General features: G+C 38.7%; 1 protein-coding gene across 8 annotated transcripts in view; it reads right to left on the bottom strand.

The window, feature by feature from the left end:
- Positions 1 to 1,258: 1,258 nt before the first annotated feature.
- The window catches only part of LOC145989681 (ral GTPase-activating protein subunit beta), a 112,606-nt gene continuing 88,221 nt past the window's right edge, over positions 1,259 to 25,643 (bottom strand). For all 8 annotated transcript variants that reach the window (XM_083124895.1, XM_083124896.1, XM_083124899.1 and 5 more), the window contains 9 exons: positions 21,195 to 21,408; positions 19,364 to 19,613; positions 17,245 to 17,415; positions 13,497 to 13,632; positions 12,170 to 12,358; positions 9,545 to 9,805; positions 7,629 to 7,770; positions 7,182 to 7,298; positions 1,259 to 5,320 (listed from right to left, as the gene is read on the bottom strand). In XM_083124895.1, the coding sequence (XP_082981021.1) occupies positions 5,203 to 5,320; positions 7,182 to 7,298; positions 7,629 to 7,770; positions 9,545 to 9,805; positions 12,170 to 12,358; positions 13,497 to 13,632; positions 17,245 to 17,415; positions 19,364 to 19,613; positions 21,195 to 21,408 (1,598 nt within the window). In that variant the 3' untranslated portion in view covers positions 1,259 to 5,202. The remainder of the gene's footprint in view (positions 5,321 to 7,181; positions 7,299 to 7,628; positions 7,771 to 9,544; positions 9,806 to 12,169; positions 12,359 to 13,496; positions 13,633 to 17,244; positions 17,416 to 19,363; positions 19,614 to 21,194; positions 21,409 to 25,643) is intronic.

The raw sequence follows: 25,643 nt of genomic DNA, 5'->3' as shown, positions 1-25,643 counted from the left end.
GAGTTTGCCCCCTCTTCTCCAGCTACTTTGGGGAGAAAACCGGAACTTTTGCTTTTTTTCAAAGAATGGACCTTCCGCAACAGAATGAAACTTGATTCATGTTCGTGGGTGCAATACAATTTGAATAATAACTCTAGCGAATTTTAGCCAATTTGCATATTATTCAAAAAATTGTTATAACTGACACTATGGGACCAATCTACTTCGGATAACTTTTGTTTTGCAGGCAGAACATCAGTGCATGCAACCATGTAAAATTTGGATGCCCCAACTGCGGGGGGCTTACGGGCGGGGGCTGCATCCCCCGAATTTCAATGAAAAAATCATAAAAATGTGGAGTTTGCCCCCTCTTCTCCAGCTACTTTGGGGAGAAAACCCGAACTTTTGCTTTTTTTCGTTCGCACTTGCATCTTGTGTAGCTACTGTGAATCTATTTCTCCCTTTTGAGTCGGCTCTTTGTGGAAATATGTCCGGAAGGAAACGATTTTGCATTACGGAAATCGATGAGCTGTTATATGATACGAAGTGTTTATGGTGAGGCCTTTGTTAGTCCTAACAGAGGAGGGAAGGGAGCCTTTGCAATAGTTTGTTTTGTCTATACTTCTGGATAGACGCACGCTTTAGACTCATGCTTCTGGCCTCTGGCTATCGTCAACCTTCATTGCATTTCTAACACCGCCAAACCTCATCCAATCCCCTCTCTCCTTGCCCTACCCCCTCCCCCCCTGCCACTACTTCAGCTGGATCACCAGGTCTAAACATAAAGAAGAATGTGTGCCTGATCAGTACTAAATCACAGCGTTGGAAGCTTGGAGGAAAACAGCATCGTAAATACCAAGCATTTATTGTGTCTGTCAACTGAAGAGCGAACACGTGTTTGGGTGAGCCCAAACATGTGACATATTCCGAGAAAGGAGGGGGGGGGATTTGGAATTTTCGAAACGCGATTGCAAAACATGTTCCCGAACGAACTGTCAGTGTTTCAACCTCAATATACAAATATAAGTGTGGCAAATCCTCAATAATTGTATCTAAAGGTGTTTGTAACATATGTGTTACAGCGGCTACAAGGGACATACTTTTTTTGTAACATATGTGTTACGGCGGGGAACTAAGGGTTAAGCCTGAAGTAAATTCTTACATTTGAAAAATTGCATCACATCAAACCTTTTCTCATAACAAAGGTACGGAGGTGTGTGTGAAGATTATAATGTTGTTACTTTTTTAGCAAACCATAATTTTGTTCATTACTGTGGAAACATGGACACAAGTAACAGAGTTACAATTAGAGTTCATGAAAAAAGTAACTTTTACTTGCAAATGTAAGTGCATAATATAGGGTACACAAAGCTTTACTTAATAAATGTATAAATATAAACATTTTTCAGTTCTACATGGAAGTTTATTCAACTTGTAATAAATCATCTTAACTAGTCTTTCACAATGGTCCCAAGATTTATCTTAATATAATATAGAAAACACATATAACTTTACCAACACCAAATTTCACTACTAATAAATATGCTGTAAAACTGAACACAACTGATAACAAATATTACCTTCAACAAACTCATGAGCCTTTATAACACACGAAGAAAATACTGAAAACAGCATATTACAACAAGATTTACACACAACAGTTAGAACACAGAGGAATACTTGAGATCAGTTTAAAGTTTAAGTACAAAATTGCATTAATAAATTGTTTACTAGAACAACAAGGAAATGCTAGTGATACAGAATATATTACTGGTAACTTATTAAACTATTTACAACAATATATACCAGTGCAACTGTCGTGGAGCTGTATAGGTTAATGTGAGGAGTTTGTTAACCCAACCTCCTTTTTCTCTGTAACCAAACACTTCTTACCTTGTAATACTGTCTACTTCAACAACTTTTGTGCAGATTACATTCCCAAAAATTCATCAATTAAGCATAACGAAAAGCACATAAAAACAGAGGAGGACATTATTGAAACTACAACCATATAATATGTAAGTTTATGCAACTTCCTGAGTCGCACTTTTCCACTTATTTCTCATTAACTAGTTTTCCCATCTCTTTTCTGCAAAGACTGTGGGAAGGTAAGTTTGTGTATTTGTTACCCTTTTTTAAGCATATTTGAGAGTCAAAGAAATAAGTATGTCACTCTCTTCTTCAGGGATTGTCATAAAAAATATAAAATGTCAGAAAAATGCACAAATATTCCCAGTAAAGCCAAAAATATGCACACCAGTACTTTCGAATTTCTCATTATATGGGAAACCTATCTTCCAGCGAAGATCGGCTAGGGTGGGGTATTAAATGAAGTCAGAATTCCTTTAACCGAAGAATGTAGTGGGACAATACTGAAAATAATGTGAGGTTCATTGCAATTATCTTAAGTTTCATTTACTTTTATGTCAGATTCACAACTTTGTGGAAACTAAAGCATAATTGGTAACTCGCTACAGCTCTGGTAAATCTAGTCAATGAATACACAAACACAACTTTTTAAGGCAGACCTTAACTGCATTGAATCTGAAAAGCAGCCTACCATTTTTTTTTTTAGAACATGTTACACTCAATATTATTTCTGTTCCACAATGCACATATCTTATGGCAGCAATCAATATACAAACAACATTTTGGGGAATGTTAAGTACATAGCATTTGAAAAACATCCTACAAACATTTTGGCAGAACAAGTTGCACTAATGTTTCTCTTCCACAATGCACTTACAATCTTGCAAGTTTCTGTTCATTTGGCATTCTATTCACTCACACCGTTACACAGTGATTCATGCCTGGCTCAAACGACAAGTGATCTTGAAACTTGTACTCTATTGCTGATAGAGTAGGGTCTTTAATGTACCGACTGTGGTTTTTACTTTTGACCGATTGTTGTGAGAAGCTAAAAAAAGGTAAAGAAATTAGAACAACTGAAACTTGTTTACTTCATGTGATAGTTCTCATCCCTGCACAACAATGGCTGAGAATGTTTTTCCTCAATAATGTTCACACGGCTATCAATTTTTGGTGGGATTAAAAAAGGTGGGAGGGGGTATTGGTTAGGCCATATTGAAAGGATGGACGAAGCTCAAACAGTTAAAAGAATAACAAAATGGAAATCATTTGCATCTAGATTAAGAGGAAGACCAAAAAAGAAATGGGAAGCTGACGTCGAAGAAGATTGGAGGAGAATGAAAGTTATAAATTGAAGGCAACAAGCAAAAGATAGAAAAAATGGCACAATATTGTTCAGCTCTCCAAAACGCGCAGAGTTGTAGCGCCGTATAAAGAAAGAAAAGAAAGGGGGGTGTATTAGTGTTCTAAATGGCATCTGCTTTTAATTTCTATGTCCGTAATTTCCTTATTCTGCCATCGATAATACAAACTATCCATTGCACTAAAGGTACGAATAATAAATTATAAAATAACCGATTATATGCAAGACAATTACAAAATTATACAGATATGTGTCTTATTACGAGAAAATTGTAGAAATATGTTGTAAAAACATGAAATTGGTAAAATACGTCAAAACATGCCTTATCAATATTTTATTTTAACCTCGCATCTATTTTGGCTGATCAGATGTGTGGGTGGTGAGAGGCAGTAATACATAAGGTTAAAATAGAGAAAATATCTGCTTTTATCGGGAATTATACTTCAATTTTATCATGATTCTAGAGAAGCCACCCTGAGAATTGAATAAGTTAAATTTTGATGGAACTCATTTTTACATAGATCTACCGGTTAATTTTTAAATTAGTCCAAACTTTGGTATCCATAATTTACATTCTTACTGTTACAGTATTACCAAGAAAGATACAACCGTAACTATCTAATTGAATTTTAATTGCAAATACACAGCTAAACCAAACTATTTTTGAACGGGGAATGCCTACATGCTTTTCATATGGATAATTTGGTAGTGGCAAAACCCATACAAAGTGTGGAGACTTCCACGGGAAAACTCAAGACTTCGAGGAGAGTATTTATGCCAAGGTAGCCAGAGATGTTTTCAAATTTCTGAAGTCTCCTAAGTACAGAAACCTAAATTTCTCTGTCTCTGCTAGCTTCTTTAAAATTTACAGTGTGTATTTACCCTTTCTTGAAGCACATTTGAGAGTCAAAGAAATAAGTGTGTGCAATTGTATTTGTGGAAACGTGAAGGAAAGAACAAACATTCTACCTTAAGCACCACTTCAGTCTGCATCCATTACTGTCTCCTCTTATAATCTCTTGCCAACAGTGAAGTTGGGATACAATCTTTTCTCAGAGATGATAGCCATGCCGAAAAAATATGTAATATACATTTAAATTGTTCCCTTCACACTCTTAAAACATTTTTAGTTGTGTCTATCTTGGATTTACTTTTATTGATCTGATACAGAATCCTGACTTTTACATTTTGCATCATCGTGCTTTCTCATCTTTTTCTGATGCTCTAATTCATGGATAACTGTGAAGAAGAAACAGAAAATAGTTCCGAAATTTTGAAAAAAAGGTTTGTAATTCAGCCAGTTGTAAGTACATCTTTCTCATGTCTCATATGGATGTATATTCCTTTAATATGCTCTTTTCTTTTTTGCTTCATATATGCTATAAATTGCTAACACCAATGACAGTCCCCCGCCTCTTTCCAATTCACAAAAAGAAAAGAAAAAAACGTTCTGAGGCAAGGATGGGCTGATACCACCACAATACCCTACCTCTATTAAACAAATACCAACAACACAGTTACGATATACCTACATCATCAGATGCATAACCTACGGTGCAAGAATAAATGCAAAAACTTTCAGAGCTTTCAATTATTTTAGATTTCTTTTTACAAGTCCATATGTATTAGTTTCCAATTACCATTTATATAATAAATATACTCTATAAAAATTCATAGTGTAATTCAAGAAGCATGAAAAACGAATCTGAAATTCTTTCCTAATGTTATCTTACACTCCAATAAAAATTGTACTGGTATAAAAATATACACCATGCCTATAATACACATTATCTACACCCAGTTCTCCTACGAGGTGATATTCAAAACACCTCTTACAATTATTACTAACAATTCACGGTAACAATAGAAGTTCGGACTAAACTACAATAAATAATTAACATATATTTTTGGAATTCTTAATCTTTTCGCGTCCTTTGGTTCCAAAATACTGGAAATCTCCAGTTTCCATGCGTACTGGAGTCTGAATCAGCTCAACTAGGTGGCGTACTGAACAAGTACGTATAGAGCTCTGGTTCTGACATCTTGCTTCTGTATTTCTGTACGATTTCTTGAATCTTAAGTCTTCTGCGGACGTGTGGAGGCTGGTAACTGAAATGTTTAAACAGACATTCTTAGCAGTGACTTATACAGTGACATCAAAAAATACAAGAATAATAACAATAAAAATTGTGGTTTTCAAGATTTGGGAGGGGAGGGGCATTGTAAATGCTTAATTTGTATTTGCCTTATTTCTTGTCACTTTTAGCTAATTGGGATGATGGGAACAAAAGAAACATCCATTCACAAGCCAGAACTTCAACGTAAGCATGAGCAGACCACTCGGCACGCTCAACTACTGAGGCAGCAGCTGAATTGTATTTTATGTTGTTGTTATTTAGCATTGCTTTTCTACCACTTTTTGGATAATGGTGACAAAGAAGATAGGCAGCAATTAGATTAAATTGATTAGCAAGGTGGGGAGGGGATCCCCAAAGCAAGCCCACCTCCACCCACATACGTACATTCGAATGTACGTGCTTAAGTCCTGGTGCCTTTAAATAAACCAGGACGTCAGTTGCTGTCAATTTAATTTGTTCCCCTGCCATCTTATTTGTTTTCTTATTTATTTCTTATTTATAATATACAAACAAAACATATGTAATACATAATATAAAGATGATAGAAACTGTACAAAGCGTAGAGCTATTCTGGTGTTAAGAATAGGCCTTGTGCATGAGTTGATTAGTTTCAGAAATATTTTAGTTTCTAAAACTCTTAAACTAAATACTTAAATTTTGTATAAAGATAAATTTATTACCAAAAGAAAGCTTAAACATTAAATTTTTAATTGTGGAAAAGAGTATTGGACACCACTCCTATTGCTACCACCACTCCCTAACATATCCTGCCATGCTAGCATATTAACTGCATCTATTGCTGTCATTGCATGTTGATGGTGCTGTGGAAGGTGGTGATGGAATGTGCGTGGTGTGCATCGCTGCGTGTGAAGGGTGTGAGGAATAAGATTGAATTCAGTGCATCAAAATGTCCCAGCAGTGTAAAAATAAAAACAATGTATTTTGTTATGTATGTGGCAAACTTACGCTGTATTTATTTATTTATTTATTTATTTATTTCGTCTTCTTTTACATGGCAAAGTTAAGGCTGTGGAGCCTTTTCTTCCACTTGACCATGTTTACAAAAAAATTGAATATGAAATAATTAAAATATTGAAAAAAAAAAGGAAGAAAAAAATATATAAAAAATTACAGAGAAATAAAAAACATCAAACATCAACATCAAAGAATGTAGCCTACATACAGTCGTGTGAACTGTATTTGAGCTGTCACGTGGGAGACCAGGATAAGACCTGAGCACCGCATAAAAGTTTCAATGCATGCTCCAGGAACTTTAGAAACTGTCTACAAGGACAAAGTAGTGAACTGAAATTTGCTGTATCTATGTTTTGGATCGAGCCCAAGAGATTACATAACGAACTGGTATTTTTGTTTAATAGATATAAACAGCTTCTCTTCCAAATCGAAACATGGCATCCAGTATCCTAATTTAGAGTCAGAAAGGTGACCAGTGTCGCACACTGAAAAGCTGTTTCTGCCTAAACCTCCTGACAATTACATGCTTGACATAGAGGAAGAAACATCTGATGGCTCGGTAACTATGATGCATACTTTCTGTTGGTTATCATCCTGCGAGTTAAAGAGTGTGTTAAAATGTCTGCCCGATTACACAATTCTGCCAGTTGAGAAGTACGATGTGTGATTCGATTTCTTAATGCCAAAGATCATAATGCTGCTGAAATTAGCTGACAAATGTGTGAAGTGTATGGTCTGAGTGTAATGAGTGAAAAAATAGAACTCTGTAATCTGAAGATTCAATATAGTACCTTGGCACACTAAAGTACCTATCAATATTGGAAAAATTGAACTAAAATTAAAATATTTGTTAATACCTATCAAATTCCAACCGCCGTCTCCTGCACATATTTAAGGAAGTCTGCCGCACCATTGTCCCAAGGACCCTCCTGCTTACCACCATCCCATCCACCAACGGGGTAGCCAATGTCATTCTGAAATATACGTTTAACTATTAATAACACTATTAGCATAAAGTTGAGACTTCTACAATATTTTTGACAAGCAAAAATGGAAAATACTGTGCTGGGCAGCTTGAAGAAAATTTGGAACTAGTGACACTTCTTTCTTAAACTATTTGCCTTGTGCCTTTTTTCAGCTAAGACAAATTGATTCGTTCAGATCAAAGGTTTAAAAATTTGGAAATGAGGACTCATTATGGACCATTCACTATGTTAAAGCACAATGCCAGTTATGCTACACTCACTCTTAGGAATTGAAAATGACAATGTACGGTAAACATTAAAAATCGCACAATAACTTACTTTCCAGGCGGTCCTTGCAAATGAACCCTGAACAAGCCACTTTGCAAGGCATGGATGAATATCACAAAGCAGTCCCTGTCGTGGGCACGTGGCAGCAATGGAACACTTTCGAGCCCTGTTGGGGTTGCCAAAAGCAGGTCATCTGAAAAAAAAGTAACAATTTCAGAACATGCAGAAATTAAGCTAGCAATATGCCTGTTTGTTTATATGAAACAAGGAATTCCAAGTGCAGTGTAAAGTGTACGATAAGTCACTCTGAAGTTAAAATGAATAACTTTACAGTGTAATGACATGAAACAATATTGCAAATAAACAAAAGAATTACAAGTATATGATGTTTCAGAACACAAAAAAGACTGATTAATGTATCAAAAACAAAAGAATCATAAATACGGAGAAACTAGTACTCACTTTATTATTCTTTGCTCTATTAATTTCAGTGGCCACTGCCACAATCCTCATTTGAATTTGTTGTACTGTTGCTTGGCAAAGTTTTCTTGACAACAGTACAACAAGTTCAAACAAGGATTGTGGCAGAGGCCACTGAAATTAATAGAACAAAGAAGATGAAAAAAACAGCTTTGCGGATAAAGTGAGTACTAGTTTCCTCTGTATTTACTACCGCGTCTCTTCAGACAATTATGAAAAGAATCATGATGACTGTCTGAACGTTAATGATTAAGGTTCTTTGTTAACCTGAAATCTTAATTTTGAAATTGTCTGTTTTATATTTCATCCCTCATCTAGATTAATAGTGCACTTTATGCTCAGGTAGGCTTATCAGGGTTGGGCCTACAATTTAAAGTGGCATCCAAACCACTGTTCAACGTGCCTCCACCAGGGATCAAACATGTGACTCCTTGGTTACAAGGAGACAGCGTTAGCACTATGCTATCATGAAATCCAATTGGATCAATAGTATGAGGGCCATACCGAAAGTAATGCAAAAGTGGTCATAACCTCTTTATTAACTGCTGTAGATCGTTCAAATTGCGCATGTAGTTGGAGTGACTCTTCCTCTATACAGGTGTTTCAGAATCTTTGTCTTCCTTGCAGGTGAATAATGGATTCCAAGCAGAAGCAACGTGCTGTCATCGAGTTCTTGACGAAGGAGGTGTGCAGGCTGTCAGACATCCACAGAAGGCTACAGAATGTGTACGGAGATGACACCGTTGACAAGAGCAATGTGCACAGGTGGATGAAGAAGTTTACAGAAGGGGAAACCAGCACTGAAGACAAACCGCGCAGTGGGAGACCATCAACTGCTACCACTGACGTGAATCGTCAGCGAATGGATGAGTTGATTCGCGTGGACAGACATGTCACAATCCGTGAGCTTACTGAACAACTGAACCATCAACAGCGAGCGGTACATTGAGACACTCCATAAGCTTAGAGAAGTCATTAGGGGGAAGAGACCGCACAAGAATCTGAAAGGGATCCACATTCACCATGACAATGAGCGACCACACACATCTTTGGCAACAAATCAGGTGATCGGCAAATTGGGCTGGTCCGTGGTCCCCCATCCAACATACAGCCCAGATCTGGCACCCTCCGACTTCCACTTGTTTGGTCCAATGAAGGGCAGTCTTCGGGGACAATGATTTGATGACACAGACGAGATGAAAGTGGCTGTGAAGAAGTGGATATGACGACAGTGCACACTGGACTCTTTTCAAAGAGGATTCAAGAGTTGGGTTCAACGATGGCACAAATGCATCGCTTTAAATGGAGACTATGTTGAGTAGCTTGTTTGTATAGAGGAAGAGTCACTCCAACTACATGTGTAATTTGAACGATTCACAGGGCTATTATTGACCCCACCATTGGCCAAAATAAGCATGTAAACACTTGACACTTAAAGAGAGAAGACGTGCTCTCTCGATATGCAGTGTATGCAGAATCTTACTTACTTATTGGAATGTTCAGATGATCCTCGAAGCTTTCCAACCAGACCACGAGGACCTTCGTATCGCTGCCCATCCCAGACTGAGATTGTTTTCCAAATCTCCGTCGTGACGTCTCCGACGTTGGCGAATCTCTTGTAGGAACCTGTCTATCCAGGTCCAAAGACAGTGTCCGTGGCTTTTCTTGCAAGGACCCTGTGCTACTCAAATGGAGGGTTCTGTCTGAAGACGAAACACTGCAGTCTTGCATGCTTCGTTCAAATGAACCTAAGCAAAAAAGTTAAAAGAATTACACAGCTGCCAACAATAAGGATGAATGAATATGAAAATATAACTAGGGTTAAGGTGATACATTATTACCAGAAAGTATCAGTTGAATATAATGACCAATATGGCAAATACTTTTCCAGCTTCCAGGTGAGGTCTGCAAAATTGGCTTTTTGTGGATTTTGCAAGACACCTAAATTCTGGGAAAATGCTAGCCATTATTATTATTATTATTATTAACCCTCCATTGGTAAACATATGCGTGGTGTTCACATATGAATTTCATGCTTTTTGGCTTTTACATTTAAAAATAGTTTATAAATATATATTGCCTAACATATATCACTTACATGTTAAAATTTATTTTATTTATTACATAATAAAAAAATGATAGTCTTTTATTGCAATATTACTGATTACTAGAGGCATGCATATTTTGTTTTTGACGAAAACACGAAATGTGAAATAACACATTGTAATGTTAATTTTTCATGTTTCTGAAAGGTGTGAGGTGCATTTTCCTACCCTGTTTTGTCACGAAATGATGCGAAATGAACTGCAAAATATGAAATACACTCTTAAAAAAGAAATTTACAGTTTATATACCGACGGGACACTTTCTGAAGTCTGAATTATCCTGTAAGTTATGCAATTCACGGAAAATTGATTAATTAAGCTGCAAACGTTTGAGAAGAAAAAATGGACTCCTTTATACAGGAATAAGCTTAATATTCTGGTGATGATTTAATGTGCTATTAGAAGGGATATGTTTATTTTGTGTAATAGTGCAGTTTTTAAATCAAATTTGGGATTATATTCACATTTTTAAAACCAAAATGTAATTTTATATGCCGCTTTTTCACCGCTATAATAGCGAAATTTCATTTTATTTACTGCTTTTGAACCAGAAATTGACTCTGTTTATGTACCAAAATTTTGCTTTTTTATTTACCAAAAATATGTGCCTCTACTGATTACCTAATGTGAGAGACAATTTATCACAGAAAACACAACTTTTATAATTTTATTTGGAATTTACTTTTGATGTTAACTAATTTGCACAAAATTAGTAATAAATTCAATAATTTATTACGTGTTGACGAGAGAGATGTACATTCTACTTCGTAGTTTCATCCCACCCAATATATTGAAGGAAAAGAACAAGTGAAAATAGGATCATCTTCACAAGAAGATTGATTCGTGTTGCTATCATTTTCACTTTCAATAACTCCTGAACAACATTATCATCTGTGCCCTGAGAATCAAACACCCTGCCCAGATCTTCTCTTTTTGTCATCACTTTGTTAAGCAAGCAATGCTCGGAACTGCCGTTGTTCATTCTTAACGAAAATCAGGTTTCAAAGTTCATTTATCCAGAAATAATAACAGGAATAAGTTAATTAAGTCAAATAATATAATTACAGACGAATCAAAACAGAAAGTGATACAACACGAATTCATGCACACAGAAATAAAATATGCATGAAGATAATGGTTATGTGGTTGGTATGTGTGTGAGCGTGGCGCTCACAAAACACGGACTACCATGAAAATGACTTGTCTGCACAGACGGAGAACAATGCCACAACCTGTAACTGGCAACATCGGGTCATAGACATTCCAAAATACAGCTACACAAGACCAGAAAGTGATATCATTATCTGGGCCTGAAAAACTTACAATTATATCCCAGGGTGGACACCGCGCAAGCTGGAGAACAGACTAAATGTATGATGTGAATATGCATATAAGTCATGCACTTAAATCAGTTTGCAGGAAACAAATGTTTTCATTAGTGCGAAGAGGAAGATTACTGGCTTCTGTAACACAAACTGCAAGTGTGTTGGATGATGACCAATTACAGGTTAAAAACCTACTGCATTCTTATGCTGAACTTTAATTTCCCCCTACTTTTAAAAAAAACATGGATTTTTTTGGAATTTGGCCTCATCTTTAGGATTTTCCCTGACAAATTTTTATTTCCCTGACTTTCCAGATTTGGGAAACAGTGTGATAGGGAAGTTTTGCTGATTCTAATAAACTACCAATACAAATAACCAATATTCTAAAATTGCAAGTTTATTAACATAATTAATGAGTGTAACAAGAGACTGCAATGGATTTTGTCTTTGAGAAAGAAACATGTATTTAGACATTTGCTTCATTCATAAAAACAATAACAAAATAGCAGAATTTTGTATTGCATTGCTGGCTGTTTTTAGAAATGAAAGACTGGTACAATTATTGTAATTTTACCAATAAACCAAATTGCCTGCATCAGCTGTTACAGACACAATGTAAAATGAGTACCAATTTATCTGCCCAATCCCTAATTTAAATGCTATTGGAATATAAGATTCTTACTTGGTCCAGAAGTTAGATCCCCGCTGCTGGAACTGCCTGTTCCATCGTACACTAACGGGCTGTCCATGAGGCGACGGGACTTCAACGTTGGAACCACAAAGGCCATTTCCGCACTCACATCTGCCCAGTACAGCACCTGCAGGTCTCCGCTGTACATCGATCCACCATGTTCTGGGGGAGGCGGTTCCACTGAAAATAAAGAGCCATATTGATAATACAGCATCAAGAAGCAATTTGTATACCCTCATCATACACTTCTGATGCCAACTGGACTAATTTCATTTGAGAAAACTCTATTTCTACTAATATACAGGGGGAACATTGTTAGCTACCTACTTTTAAAATAACACACACACACACTCTCTCTCACTCTCTCTCACACACACACACTCACAGTCACAGTGGATTTAACTGCTATTTTATTACTTCAATACATAATTGACAACTGCATTACCTACACTATGTGTGGAAAATAATGTCTTGCAAATGCACAGCTTCTTTAGCAATGAATTGCGTCATGCAGTCTAGGACACTTTGTATGACCTGCACAAATATTTCAGGAGTTATGTTCTTCTCTGGTTCTTGCCTTCAGTTCTTCAACACTTCCCACTCTGATTGTAAACACTTTGTCCATCAAATAGCCCCAGAGGAATAAATGTGGAGCAGTTAAGTCTGGTGATCTTGGGGATCAAGGAATAACACCAAAACACGAAATGATGTGACTGGAGAAGTATTCCTTCAACATGTCCATACTGAAGTGCATGTATGCAGTGTGACTCCATCCTGTTGGTACCAGATTGCTTCCAGTTGACACTGATGACTTTGCAGCTCACAAATAACAAAATTTTGCACCATTTGTGAATAACATTCCATTGTGGTTAGCTGGCTGCATGCTATTTCAGAAAAAAATTCTTCTCTACACAAAATACGTGTGGCTGCACGGTCCAGCTCCCCATAGCTACTGAAATCCATAGTCTTAAAGCACTCAGCTCAAGCCTGCAGTGTTTCCCTACTCCTCCTGTCGGACAGTGTTTCCAACTCAAAACTAGGTAGCCAAAAATGTTCCAACCTGTATTTCAAGTCCATTATAACTGCACAGATAACATGGTCTGTGTGCTCTTTGCAAATGACCTTCATCAATTCCATCTGGTCATCACTCAACATCATGATTAGTCAAAAGTGGCAGAAAAGCGACACTGGATATCAAATATACAGAAATGCAAAGACATATCCTACATTTGCCACTTGATAAATATTGTGTTGTTACCTGGGCATAACTTTTGAAATTATGGCACACTTTCTTTTATTAAATAATTATTTTACTTACAACCTGCGGGAGCTTCAGTAACTCTCCAGCTTGTGGCTACATGGCCTGTCCACCCAGGATGCTTATGGACATCCACAGCCCAACCAAGTGACAGCAGAAATTCCAGAAAATGAGGATGAACCGTGGAGTCGGACAACTGCAAAAATTAAAATAAATCAAAGAAACTGGTAAAATATAAATATTACAAATGTACTATAAGTGTATCCAGAAAGTAAGTTCCAATGGACCATTAAGAAGAAACAAGAATCTATGTAGAAACTATTGACATTGCCATTTGATGCACATACCATGCACTGCTTTTTGACATAGTTACCACCATTGTTGGGGCACTTGTGTAGTAGGGCACCAGATATTGTATCCATTCATCAGATAATGATGCCACCTGTGATGCAAACCACTTATAATAGCTTCTTTGGCCTCATTGTTGTCAAGGAACTGACGGCCAGCAAGAAAAAATTTCGGATGCAGAAACATATGAAAATCACTTCATGCTACGTCTGGGTTATAGAAGAGATGACTGATTTGTTCCCAGGATGGGATCTTCCATGGCAATGGCATTGTTTCATGTTCCTCACGTTAAAGAAACTGATTACAGACTGCATTTCACATGTGGCAGGCCTCTCTATTTTCTTAAACATTCTAACACACAGCATGATGTTAATATGCTGTTGAAGTGTTTGCAAATGCCATCTGCTTGCCAAATAGAGTCAACAAACTTGGCACACATGCACACCATCATGGCTGTAGTACTGCAGTGGCAACATTTGAAAATGAAACTTAGATTGATGTAAGAGGGATATCCTCAATATATCAAAATTTTACTTTGGAATATTCATGGATGTTGTCAGATCCACTTTTTTCACACAAGATTAAAATAGAAGCAAAATTGTGGATTTGCATAATTCAAAATACCGTATTAGCCCGAATATAAGCTGAACATTTTATCCAAATTTCAATTGTGAAAAATGAGGATGCGTCTTATATTCGCAAATTTAAAAAAATTATGACATTTCGTCAAATCATATGCTGTTAAAAATGTGCTGATTTCTCATTTGAAATAACTGGCTGCATTGTAGATACCATAATGTTATCCAATAATAGCATTGTTGTTTCTAACTGAGCATTGTAAAAACTGTCGGCATTCTTGATAACGTACTCTTTGATTTTATTAAGATTGTGTTCGTTCTTCTCTAAGTTTATACAGGTATTAATTTCTACTGAAGTGGATCTACAGGTTTGTTGCCAATATGAACGATCGTGTGGAGAATGTGACGTTTTTCTGCGCGAGTCGTAATAAAAAGTATTACGTTTAAAGTACGCGTAGAAAAGCCTCACATTTCCTCCTTCGTCGGTACGCCTTGCGTCTGTCTTGTGGTTATTGGTTGTGCGAGTTACCGCTAGAGGTCTCCACTGTTATTTGTTCAGTGCTGCGATTACAAGCGTGCAAGCTCAGTAGTTCCGATCCAGCTGGCACTCACGAAACCAGCCAGCGAGCCTTGGAGGAAAAGAGAGGCAGAGAGAGTATGACGCGTGTTTAGAACGGAACAGGAACTCGCGGGACGAGACTTCTCCATTTTCGCCGTTGATTACACGCTGGAGTATTGGACTCTCTCTATATTCGGACCACTACGCAAACTGCCTCGTTTTTTTTATTACGTCTCTTGGAGTAAGACATGGAAGAACTGCATTTTTGTGAAGAAGTGAAAGTGGAAGAAGAGAATTTCGCCCGACCTTAGGACAGCTCGATTGCCGTATTCTTCAAGGTACCATTCGCCGTTAGGACCATTTGGTCCCAGATAGGATTTTGACAGGGAAGGAAGTTTGAGCGAGGTATCCAGAAACTACGTGGGAGTATGATGACCGAGCGAGAAGGAGGCCAAAACCCTATTTGATTCCATGGTGTCGGAGTTCGATTGACCAGCGGGACGAGTTTTATCCTGGTGATTGAGGTATGTACTTTATCAACCCCCTCTTCTTTGACATATTGTGAAAAGTGAAGTGTGCTGGGTACACGTATTTTTCTGAAACGAATCACGAGTTTGGATATTGAGCGGAAGAGGGTACGAACGGCGAAACCTTTGAATTACCAGACAAATAACGATATATTGTTGGTCAAAAATGAGTCGTCGCCACGCTTCGTAATAAGGGAATGCAAAGGCGGCGTTTAAACTTTAAATGTTGAACAAGCAAGGCGTACACTAGCGTATTTTAGTAAATTATTTCAGGGAAGGGAGAATACAATTAAGATAATGAATGGTTGGCACATAAAATGGATAAAATAAACGGGAGCACCAAAGTTAAAAGGAGGAATTGGTTGCAAAGAAATAAAAGAGCGAACATTAATGTACTGTTGAAGAATGACCTTGTTAAATTTTAGATGTTATGAATGCCGACATATTTTGACGATTGAATTTTTGTTCACTCTCTCACGATTTAATGTATAAAATCTCAAGGTAAAAAAGAGATAATTGTTGAATCTATTTGAAAGTTCATTGTGAGAGTTAAATGGGAAGGGTTGTTAATAATTGTTCCATGTATATGTTGTTTGATTGAAACGTTAATCGAGCTTCGTTGAGTGATTAGCGTAATAAATTCAGACCTAGTGTCTCAATCGAATATTGATCTATGTTTTGACCCTTTACTCCAAACAAACGTAAAAAAAAATGCAATATCTGAATTTGTAAACTAATTGGTTTGTAGTGCAACTGATGGTTCGGAGACGGACACGCAGACATATATATATATATATATATATATATGTTGGTTCGTCAATCTAGTGTGAATTTTCCCAGTAATCTTGAATGTATTTTTGCTTGGTGTCTTTTGATGGATCCCATATTTTCGGGCATCTTCGACATTAAGTTTGGTTCTCATAAGAGACTGAGGAGACAGTGCTAAACACTTGTCAAAGGCCTCAAAACACCGCGACTTTTGTAACTGATTGGTTCTTTTGTTTTTTAGCGTACGTCTATTAAATTGATCCCGGACTCTTTACGCGCTTTCCAGAAATTTTGATTGCTTTCCTTACGTTCGCAACCGCCACATTACAAGAAGAAAGCATCATCAAGCCTGGGAATAAGGCATGGTTACGATGCAGTTGTTCGTTATGCTAAAGCCACAAGCAACAGAGAGGCTGGAATGAAATATGGACTTGACGAATCTAACGTGCGACGTTGGGTTGCTGCTGAGCCGAAACTGAAAAAGGCACTTTCAACGAGAAGATCTTTCAAGGGACCAATTTTCTTTCCTTCCCTCGGCTTATATTCCGGTATCATCTTATTTTTCTTTTCGCTTATATTCAAGGGCAGCTTATATTCGGGCCAATACGGTATTTGGTCTACACAATTAAGTTTTTTGGTATTCTCAGAAAAAATATCAACCTGCATTGGTATTAAATTAAAACTGATACTATTCGATACCATTGATATCAACGCAAAGGTATCACTACTTACCTTTATCATCATTTTTATAACACTTAAACATGAGTCTGAGCCTTGGTTAAATTAACTACATAATAATTAAGACTTTTAAATAAATCTGGTTTCATATAACCCCAATAATGTAATAAGATGACTCCTATAACATGAGTCTGAGCCTTGGTTAAATTAACTACATAATAATTAAGACTTTTAAATAAATCTGGCTTCATATAACCCCAATAATGTAATAAGATGACTCCTATGCAATGTCCATATGCGTCAGAGTTAGACTATTAATACAAACATTGGAAAAATGCAGAATTTCTCACCACGTTACACATAATTTCTTCAACTGTCTTCTGTCCAGACCTCACATAAAATATGTGTACAGTATCACATGTTCTTGAACTGATGTTATCAAGAGCTTCTAAATCCTGGCAGAACCCCGTCTGACTTATATCCAAAGCAGTAAGTGGGGGAACAGGGCTGTTCAGAGATTCCTGAAAAATATAATTATAATGATGACTGTGTATTGAGATATTAGGATCTTTTCTGTTATGTGTAAATAATTCTACACTAAGGAACTATTGGTTGATTGTGTGCAGTGACATGGTCATAATGTTAGATTTTTAAAATTATAAAAATGGTGTGAATTGAATTCCTTAATTGGAACATATTTCATGATAATTAATATAGTCAGGGCTCTTGGGTTCTAATCCTGGCCTGGGCATGGGTATTCTTTGTGAGTGTCCCTTCGTCAATTTCATCATATCATCATCAATCATCCTCATCCTCGGGATTAGCCAAAAGTGACAGAACAGCGAAATAAAATAAACGAATCCATTCATGCATTAATATAGTGGTTAAGATCTAATTTTAAAACTGGAGGTCAGCATAAAGTAGACTTAAAACTAGGGATGGGTGAGACTAATTGATACCCTATCATTATAGCCTCATACAGCATAATCAGAGTATCGCTTTATTAGTAATATTACCAATAACTTACTGATCTATCTATAAATATTTTATAATTTAGTTCAATATTCTACCATTTTGTTATGATTTTTTTGGATATAAACATATAATCTCCATTCTTTTATTTTTTTTAAAGCAAATGTCCAAATTTGCAGTTGGTTTTTCTACAGTGCATACACTATGTTGCCATTTGTCACCGGACACCCCTCAAAAAGTGCTCGGGAACATCTGTACACGTCATACAACCTATAAAAGATGTTGCAGGTTGAGAATACACTCATACCAGCTACAGCAGTCAATATGGACAGACGACGCGAACTGAGTGAGGCGGAAAGAGGGATGATCATTGGAGCCCACAGGTTTGGGTATTCGACCCGTGAGATTTCCAACAAATTTCATATACCCCGGTCTACAGTGAGTGATGTTATCGTAAAGTGAAAGCGAGAGGGGATTATGACATGCCGACCCAGATCCAGTAAACCGAAAATATTAACACATCGTGACTGTCGATGCTTGAAACGTGTGGTGAAGTCAAACCGGAAGGCGTCGTTACAGATGGTGGCACAGGAGTTTCGATCGGCTTCCAGTAGTGCTGCAAGTGATCGTACTGTCCACTGGAAGATCGTCGCACTAGGTTTTCATGGTCGTGCAGCAGTTCACAAGCCGCATATCACAGGCCGCAATGTGACCCGTCGGTTACAGTGGTGCGAGGAATGCTGCCATTGGACTCTCGAACAATGGAAATCCGTCCTATGGAGTGATGAATCGCGCTACCAGATGTGGCGGTCCGATGGACGTGTGTGGGTGTGGTATATGCCCAGTGAAGGCTGTTTACAGGACTGTATCGTACCCAAAGTGAAATTCGGCAGAGGTGGCATAGTGGTGTGGTTCTACTTTTTGTGGTATGGTCTTGGTCCTCTTGTTTTAGTTCGGGCAAACATGAATGCCGATGCGTACCAAAAAGTTCCGGACAATTCTGCGCTACCAACATTGTGGGAACAATTTGGTATTGGCCCATACCTGTTTCAGCACGACAATGCTCCATGTCATACGTCAGGCATTATCAACACGTGGTTCGAGGACATGGGTGTACAAAAACTTGATTGGCCAGCCCAAAGTCCAGATATCAACACCATTGAACACCTTTGGGACGAGTTGGAGCACCGCTTGAGAGCCACCCAAAAAACACCACTGAGCTATTTGCAGCTTTGCAGAAGGAATGGGGCAAGATTCCCGTCGACACATATCGCAAATTGGTGGAAAGTCTTCCTCGAAGGGTTGTGGACGTCATTGGGGCGAAAGGTGGCTCTACACGATACTGATGTGGTGCTGCAACCGGATTAACGTACTGGTATGGGGTGTCCGGTGACGAATGGCAACATAGTGTATATGTTTAGTCACACCGATGGAAGTGTGCATGTGCTAACTGAAAAATGTGGTAGCCTTAAATGTATTACATATTATTAATCAAACCTTGAGAGATTCAAATGAGAGGAATCCAAAATGTGAAAGGAACAGCCGTGCTGTCTGAAAATCCTGGCAGACCTGCGGAGGCATGCATTCCGAATCAGGGTCAGGGAAAGGGTTGGAATCAGTCTGCGACTCTTTTATGATGGTATCCTCCATTATTATTTGCTGCTCAATCAACTTTGTCAGTTTGCTATGCTCCTGAACAGACTTATCGTCATCGAAAGTAGACTCTAGAGGAGGTATAGACCTGTCTCTGGAAAGAAAAATCATCAATCCGTAAGTGTTAGAGAAGCATCAACATATTACAGAAAGTAGGTATAAATATCAGAATTCTCTTCCAGCTGCCCATGCTACCACGGTGGTAATTTGAACAATTAATTGATATTACTCTTGAAGCACGTTTACTTTCTCAATAATTCTTGAAGCTTTCCTGGCAGTGAATGATGATGAGGTCTTCTCGGGATATCAGACAGGTCAGTTCCAAATATGTTCCCGAGTTTTCAAGAGTTCCAATCCCTGAAGATGGTGTTAGCTCTTAAAAGCTCGGAAGTATATTTGGGACTGACCTGGCTGATATTCCAGGACTTTTTCGGTTTTTTCTCAATCCTTTTCAATAATCAATGGTACATGTTGCCCTTATATGAGAGTTAGAAATATTGAGTGATACTACAACAATAATGCTTTAACAAAAATTACAAAATTTCAAAACTTCCACACGAAAAATTTTCAATTCTAAAGCCTAGATTTACATATTTTCAGAAGGATGTCAAGAATTCCTGATGTCCAATTACAAATCTACAAGGTGTCCAAAAATTATCTTTACAACTTTGCACATTAATTACGAACACCCTATATTATATACGTTTATGGTATTTGCTGAATAATATACTGTAAATATCAAAGTTTTAATTGGCATTGCCATTGTTGCTTCTGGTGCCCCAGTGACGTAGCAGGCTGTGTATTATGAAAAAGTGGTACCTGCAAGAGAAAGTGCAGTTTGTTGCTTGGTTCATCAAAACAACATCTGATATGCAAACACAGTGACATTTCCGGACTTTGTATGGGAAAACCCTGCTAATGGTACCAGAAATATCCTCCCAACCTCAAGAAATGTATCTGTGGTTGCATATCAGAGATGATGTTTCCATGAACCAAGCAACAAACTGTACTCTCTCTTGCGGGTACCACTTTTTCATAATACGCAGCCTGCTACGTTACTGGGGCACAAGAAGCAACAACGGCAATGTCAATTAAAACTTTGATATTTACAGTATATTATTCAGCAATTACTATGAATGTACATAATATAGGGTTTTTGTAATTAATGTGCAAAGATGTAAAGGTATTTTTTGGACACCCTATACATCATCAAAGAAACAGAACAATCAACCAAACATTAAGAATATAGTGAAATTTCAATTTTACATTTTTCAGGGGGTGCCTCTGATGGCATAGGGGTAATGCTATTGCCATCGAATCAAGTGGTCCCAGGTTCTATACCTGGTGGAGGCACACAGTTGGTTCAGATTATACTTTAAACTGTAGGTCCAGTTTCAATTAGCCTATCTGTGCATAAAGCAGACTTAAAACAAATCCTTGAACATTTATTGGGGGACGAAGGCATAAAATTCAGGAAAATATACAATCTGTGCAAACTTTACATCATTTTGCTCGATTAGGACCATGAAGGTTAAATGCATACTGCGGGGAAATGTAAAATCTGAGAACTTATAATTGGGTTTTCACTATGTAACTGATTACATATTGTAAAACTGAACTGAAATAAAAAAACCAAAAACTAATTGAACATGAAGAGTAAAAGTTAAATGCATACGCTTTGCAAGTGGGTATCCGGTCCACACTTTCTGGAAAGTATCTTGGTTTAACTTCATGCTTTATACCAACTTCCCCCATGGGAATGGGCCGTCCTGGATTGGGAGCATGGTATTTGGTGCAAGATTTATGTCGAGGCAAATGTCGCAGTTGCATCGTCCACGCGTGACGCCCGAAAGGTCCACGGATAAGAAGTGTCACCGTAGGCTGAGGATCTGAAATTGAAGTAATTTGTTAATTATCTGATAATGGAACAATGTGTAAAAAATTATACGCACTAATAACACTGAAAGGTAATCTACTTAGAGCTGAGAGCTGATACTGTTGTAACATGCCATGAAGATATACAGGGTGTTTCTAAAGGTCGTTTACAACGCTTGGGAGGTGATTCCTCACACGAAAACAAGCAAAAAGTCTAAGTTCCATTTTTACGACTGAGGCTTCGTTTCCGAGATAGGAGCCTCGCAAAAGGTGACAAAGTGATCGTCACACCTAACTGGGACGAATATTATAACAGATAAAGAGGCGGTTCCAAGGGAATCATAAAGGAATCGTATGTGCTCAGTCCGGAAGTCACTATGAAAAGTTCACTGCACGCATGCGCAATGGAGTCCTCAAAGGAATTGGGGATTTCCAGCAAGAACAATGCATGGAAAAGATATGTAACGCAGCAAGAAGGACCGTGACAATGAGAAATGCGTTAAAGACAACACATCCCGACCTCAAACATCAAAACATGAGCACCGAACACAAAATCCGAAAAGTTGAGCACGGTTGCATACCCCAGTTACACGCGAGGAATGAACGAATCATGTCATGTGGTATACGAGAGACACATTACTCCACCAGGAGGAGGGAAAGAAAAACACAATATCAGATGATTGCGACAACGTGTATTTTTACACGTACAACTACGTAATATCCTCCCCCGACACACACACAACAAACAACAAATGCTACAATGTCTTACGCGTGTCACTGTACACCAACTGAAGATGTCACTTTCACCACACAAAGGGGGTGGGGAGCAATACCAAAAGTGTTAGCACGCGATCATTGTGACGTAAAAGAGACCAGTTTTGGAAGCGCTGCACAGGCAAATCTGGCTCTCGTAGTCTACGTTTGACCTTTATGACTGCTGCTCCCGCGAGAGGAGCTCGAAGGGTTGGTTCTCTCCGGCAGTCGTTCCAGTCGTGTTGCAGGTGCTGGGATATGATCAGCAGTTCGCTCTAGGTTGTCATACGCATTGAAGAGTACTAGTATGTTGTATTGAGAGAAGTTGACGTGGTGGAGTGGGCAAGTCAAGTATCGCAACAATTGGTCTGTGGTGTTCGTACGGTGATACGGCCAATTTGTGCAGTGTGCCAGTGTTAAACAAAAACAATACTTTGCAGTTCCAGCTCCCTATTACACAGATGGCTGCGTATAACACCCAGCAGCTAGCAGACATGCATCTCATGTATGGGGAGGCACGTGGTAATAGCCGTGAGGCAAGGCGTCTTTATGGAAAACGCTTTAAACATAGACGTTTACCGTCTCACACCTTCTTTCAGGTAGTGGACAGTCGACTGCGTGAAACAGGGCCAGTGTTACCACCACGGCAAGAAGTTGGAAGACCCCGAAGTGTACGCACACATCAGTTTGCAGAAGATGTGTTAACAGCGGTCGCAGAACATCCTGGCACCAGTACGCGAGTGCTCGCTCGGGCACGAAACACGTCTCATGTGAATGTTTGGCGAGTGTTGTCAGAGGAAGGAATGCACCCTTTTAAATTGCAGAAAGTACAAGAACTGTTACCTCGTGACTTTCGCCCTCGTATGGAGTTTTGCCAATGGTTATTGCATCATATTGACACAAACCCTCACTTCGGGGCAAACGTATTGTGGACAGATGAAGCCATTTTTACCAGGATGGATGTCTTCAATAGTAGAAACAGTCATGTATGGGACTTTGACAACCCACATGCACTTTTTGTGGCCCAGCACAGGTTTTCAGTGAATGTGTGGTGCGGGATAGTACATGATCATTTAATTGGACCATACATTCTCCCTGTTCGCCTGAATGGTCGCACGTATCATGCATTTCTTAGTGAGGTTCTGTCTGAACTGTTGGTGACCGTACCTTTGGCACTGCGGCAAGAAATGTGGTACCAACACGATGGTGCACGAGCTCATTTCGATTGTAATGTACGACATTTCCTGCATGACGTGTTTCGAAATAGGTTCATTGGTAGGGATGAGCCTGTGCCTTGGCCACCGAGGTCGCCAGATCTCAACCCTCTCGATTTTTTCTTCTGGGGAGAAATGAAAACACTCGTATATGACACACCTGTCACATCAGCTGAGGACCTCGTTGCTCGCATCAACGTCGCCGCCGCGACGGTAGCAGATACACCTGGCTTGTTTGCTCGTACTCGACAATCCTTGATTCGTCGCTGTCATCTCTGCGTAGAAGTAAATGGCAGACATTTTGAAAACCGTCTGTGATTATTGCCCTCGGCAAATCTCAGTGAGAACACTCTTGGTATTGCTCCCCACCACTTTGTGTGGTGAAAGTGACATCTTCAGTTGGTGTACAGTGACACGGACTGTCTGTGCGTAAGATATTGTAGCATTTGTTGTTTGTTGTGTATGTGTGTGGGGGGATATTACGTAGTTGTCGCGTGTAAAAATACACGTTGTCGCAATCATCTGATATTGTGTTTTTCTTTCCCTCCTCCTGGTGGAGTAATGTGTCTCTCGTATGCCACATGACATGATTCGTTCATTCCTCGCGTGTAACTGGGGTATGCAACCGTGCTCAACTTTTCGGATTTTGTGTTCAGTGCTCATGTTTTGATGTTTGAGGTCGGGATGTGTTGTCTTGAACTCATTTCTCATTGTCACGGTCCTTCTTGCTTCGTTACATACCCCTTCCATGTATTGGTCTTGCTGGAAATCCCCAATTCCTTTGAGGACTCCATTGCGCATGCGTGCAGTGAACTTTTCATAGTGACTTCCGGACTGAGCACATACGATTCCTTTATGATTCCCTTGGAACCGCCTCTTTATCTGTTATAATATTCGTCCCAGTTAGGTGTGATGATCACTTTGTCACCTTTTGCGAGGCTCCTATCTCGGAAACGAAGCCTCAGTCGTAAAAATGGAACTTAGACTTTTTGCTTGTTTTCGTGTGAGGAATCACCTCCCAAGCGTTGTAAACGACCTTTAGAAACACCCTGTATAGGGGCAATAAAGGTAGGTATAGCACCATGCTATGAAGGCACATGTAGAGGAAGTGGGAGAAGGGCCCCACACATTCTCGATCTTGGAAACTTTGGAGGTGATGGGATCAGCACCATATTCTGGCCATTTGTACCCCCCCCCCCTGGTAGCCCAGGTACCCATTGATTTGAGGCTGAATGAGCCCCAGAGCCACTTTATGCAAGGACAAAGCAGGAAAAATTCCGATCTTAGATCACTTACCCCAAGAATCGAACCCAGGTTTCCCACGTGGCAATCAGACCTTACCAACCAGACCAGCGTGGCTCTTAATAATAAATTAGAATGAGATATTAAAGGAGTTTGAATTTTGAAAACAATTAACTACATGATAATGAATTTGGAAATCTGTATTTCACGGCCGTATTGACTGTGAAAACCCACAGTCAAGAAAATATACTATGAGGTATCAAAAAGTTTTGCCTGTTGATGTATAATTTGTTTAATAATGGAAAGATTGAAACAATGAAGATACATATAGTTTGCCTGTAGTGTTCTCTACTCAGAGTTACCCTTCCACACAGTTGTCATCACGTTCGATGCATTTGTGCTAGCGTTTTATCCAGCCCTCAAAACCAGTTTGGAAAAATTCCACAGAACACTCCCTGCTCCACTGTTCAGAGCTGTTTTAACCTCCTCGAATCTCATACCACAAAGCACAGACTTAGCTCAGACTTAAGTAGTTAAGTTCAAAGTGGGAGAAACCGAAAGTGTGGACATGACAAGGAGCGGCAGGCCATCAACGTCGTTGGCCGACGAAACCGCCACAGGGATGACGAGCTCATTCGAGAGGATAGACGCATCACCATCCAGGAAACGTCTGATGCAGTGCACATGTCCTATGGGTAAGCACATGCAATGATTGAGAGTTTGGGATACCATAAACAGCTCTGAACAGTGGGGCAGGGAATGTTTTGTGGAATTTTTCCAAACTGGTTATGAGGGCTGGATAAAACGTTGGCACAAATGCATGGAACGTGATGGCAACTGTGTGGAAGGGTAACTCTGAGTAGAGGATACAGACAAACTATATATATGTTCATTGTTTCAATCTTTCCATTATTGAACAAATTATACCTCAACAGGCAAAACTTTTTGATACACCCTCGTACAATAAATGCACTACCTGGTGACAAAAAACAAAAATATGATTATAAACAGGTAAAAAGTGAAGGTAAAGTGCTCCCCTT

This window comes from Lepisma saccharinum, chromosome 7 (genome assembly GCF_977018435.1).
Source record: "Lepisma saccharinum chromosome 7, izLepSacc3.1, whole genome shotgun sequence".
Taxonomy (NCBI): Eukaryota; Metazoa; Arthropoda; class Insecta; order Zygentoma; family Lepismatidae; genus Lepisma; species Lepisma saccharinum.
This window is presented reverse-complemented; position numbering and strand designations above follow the sequence as displayed.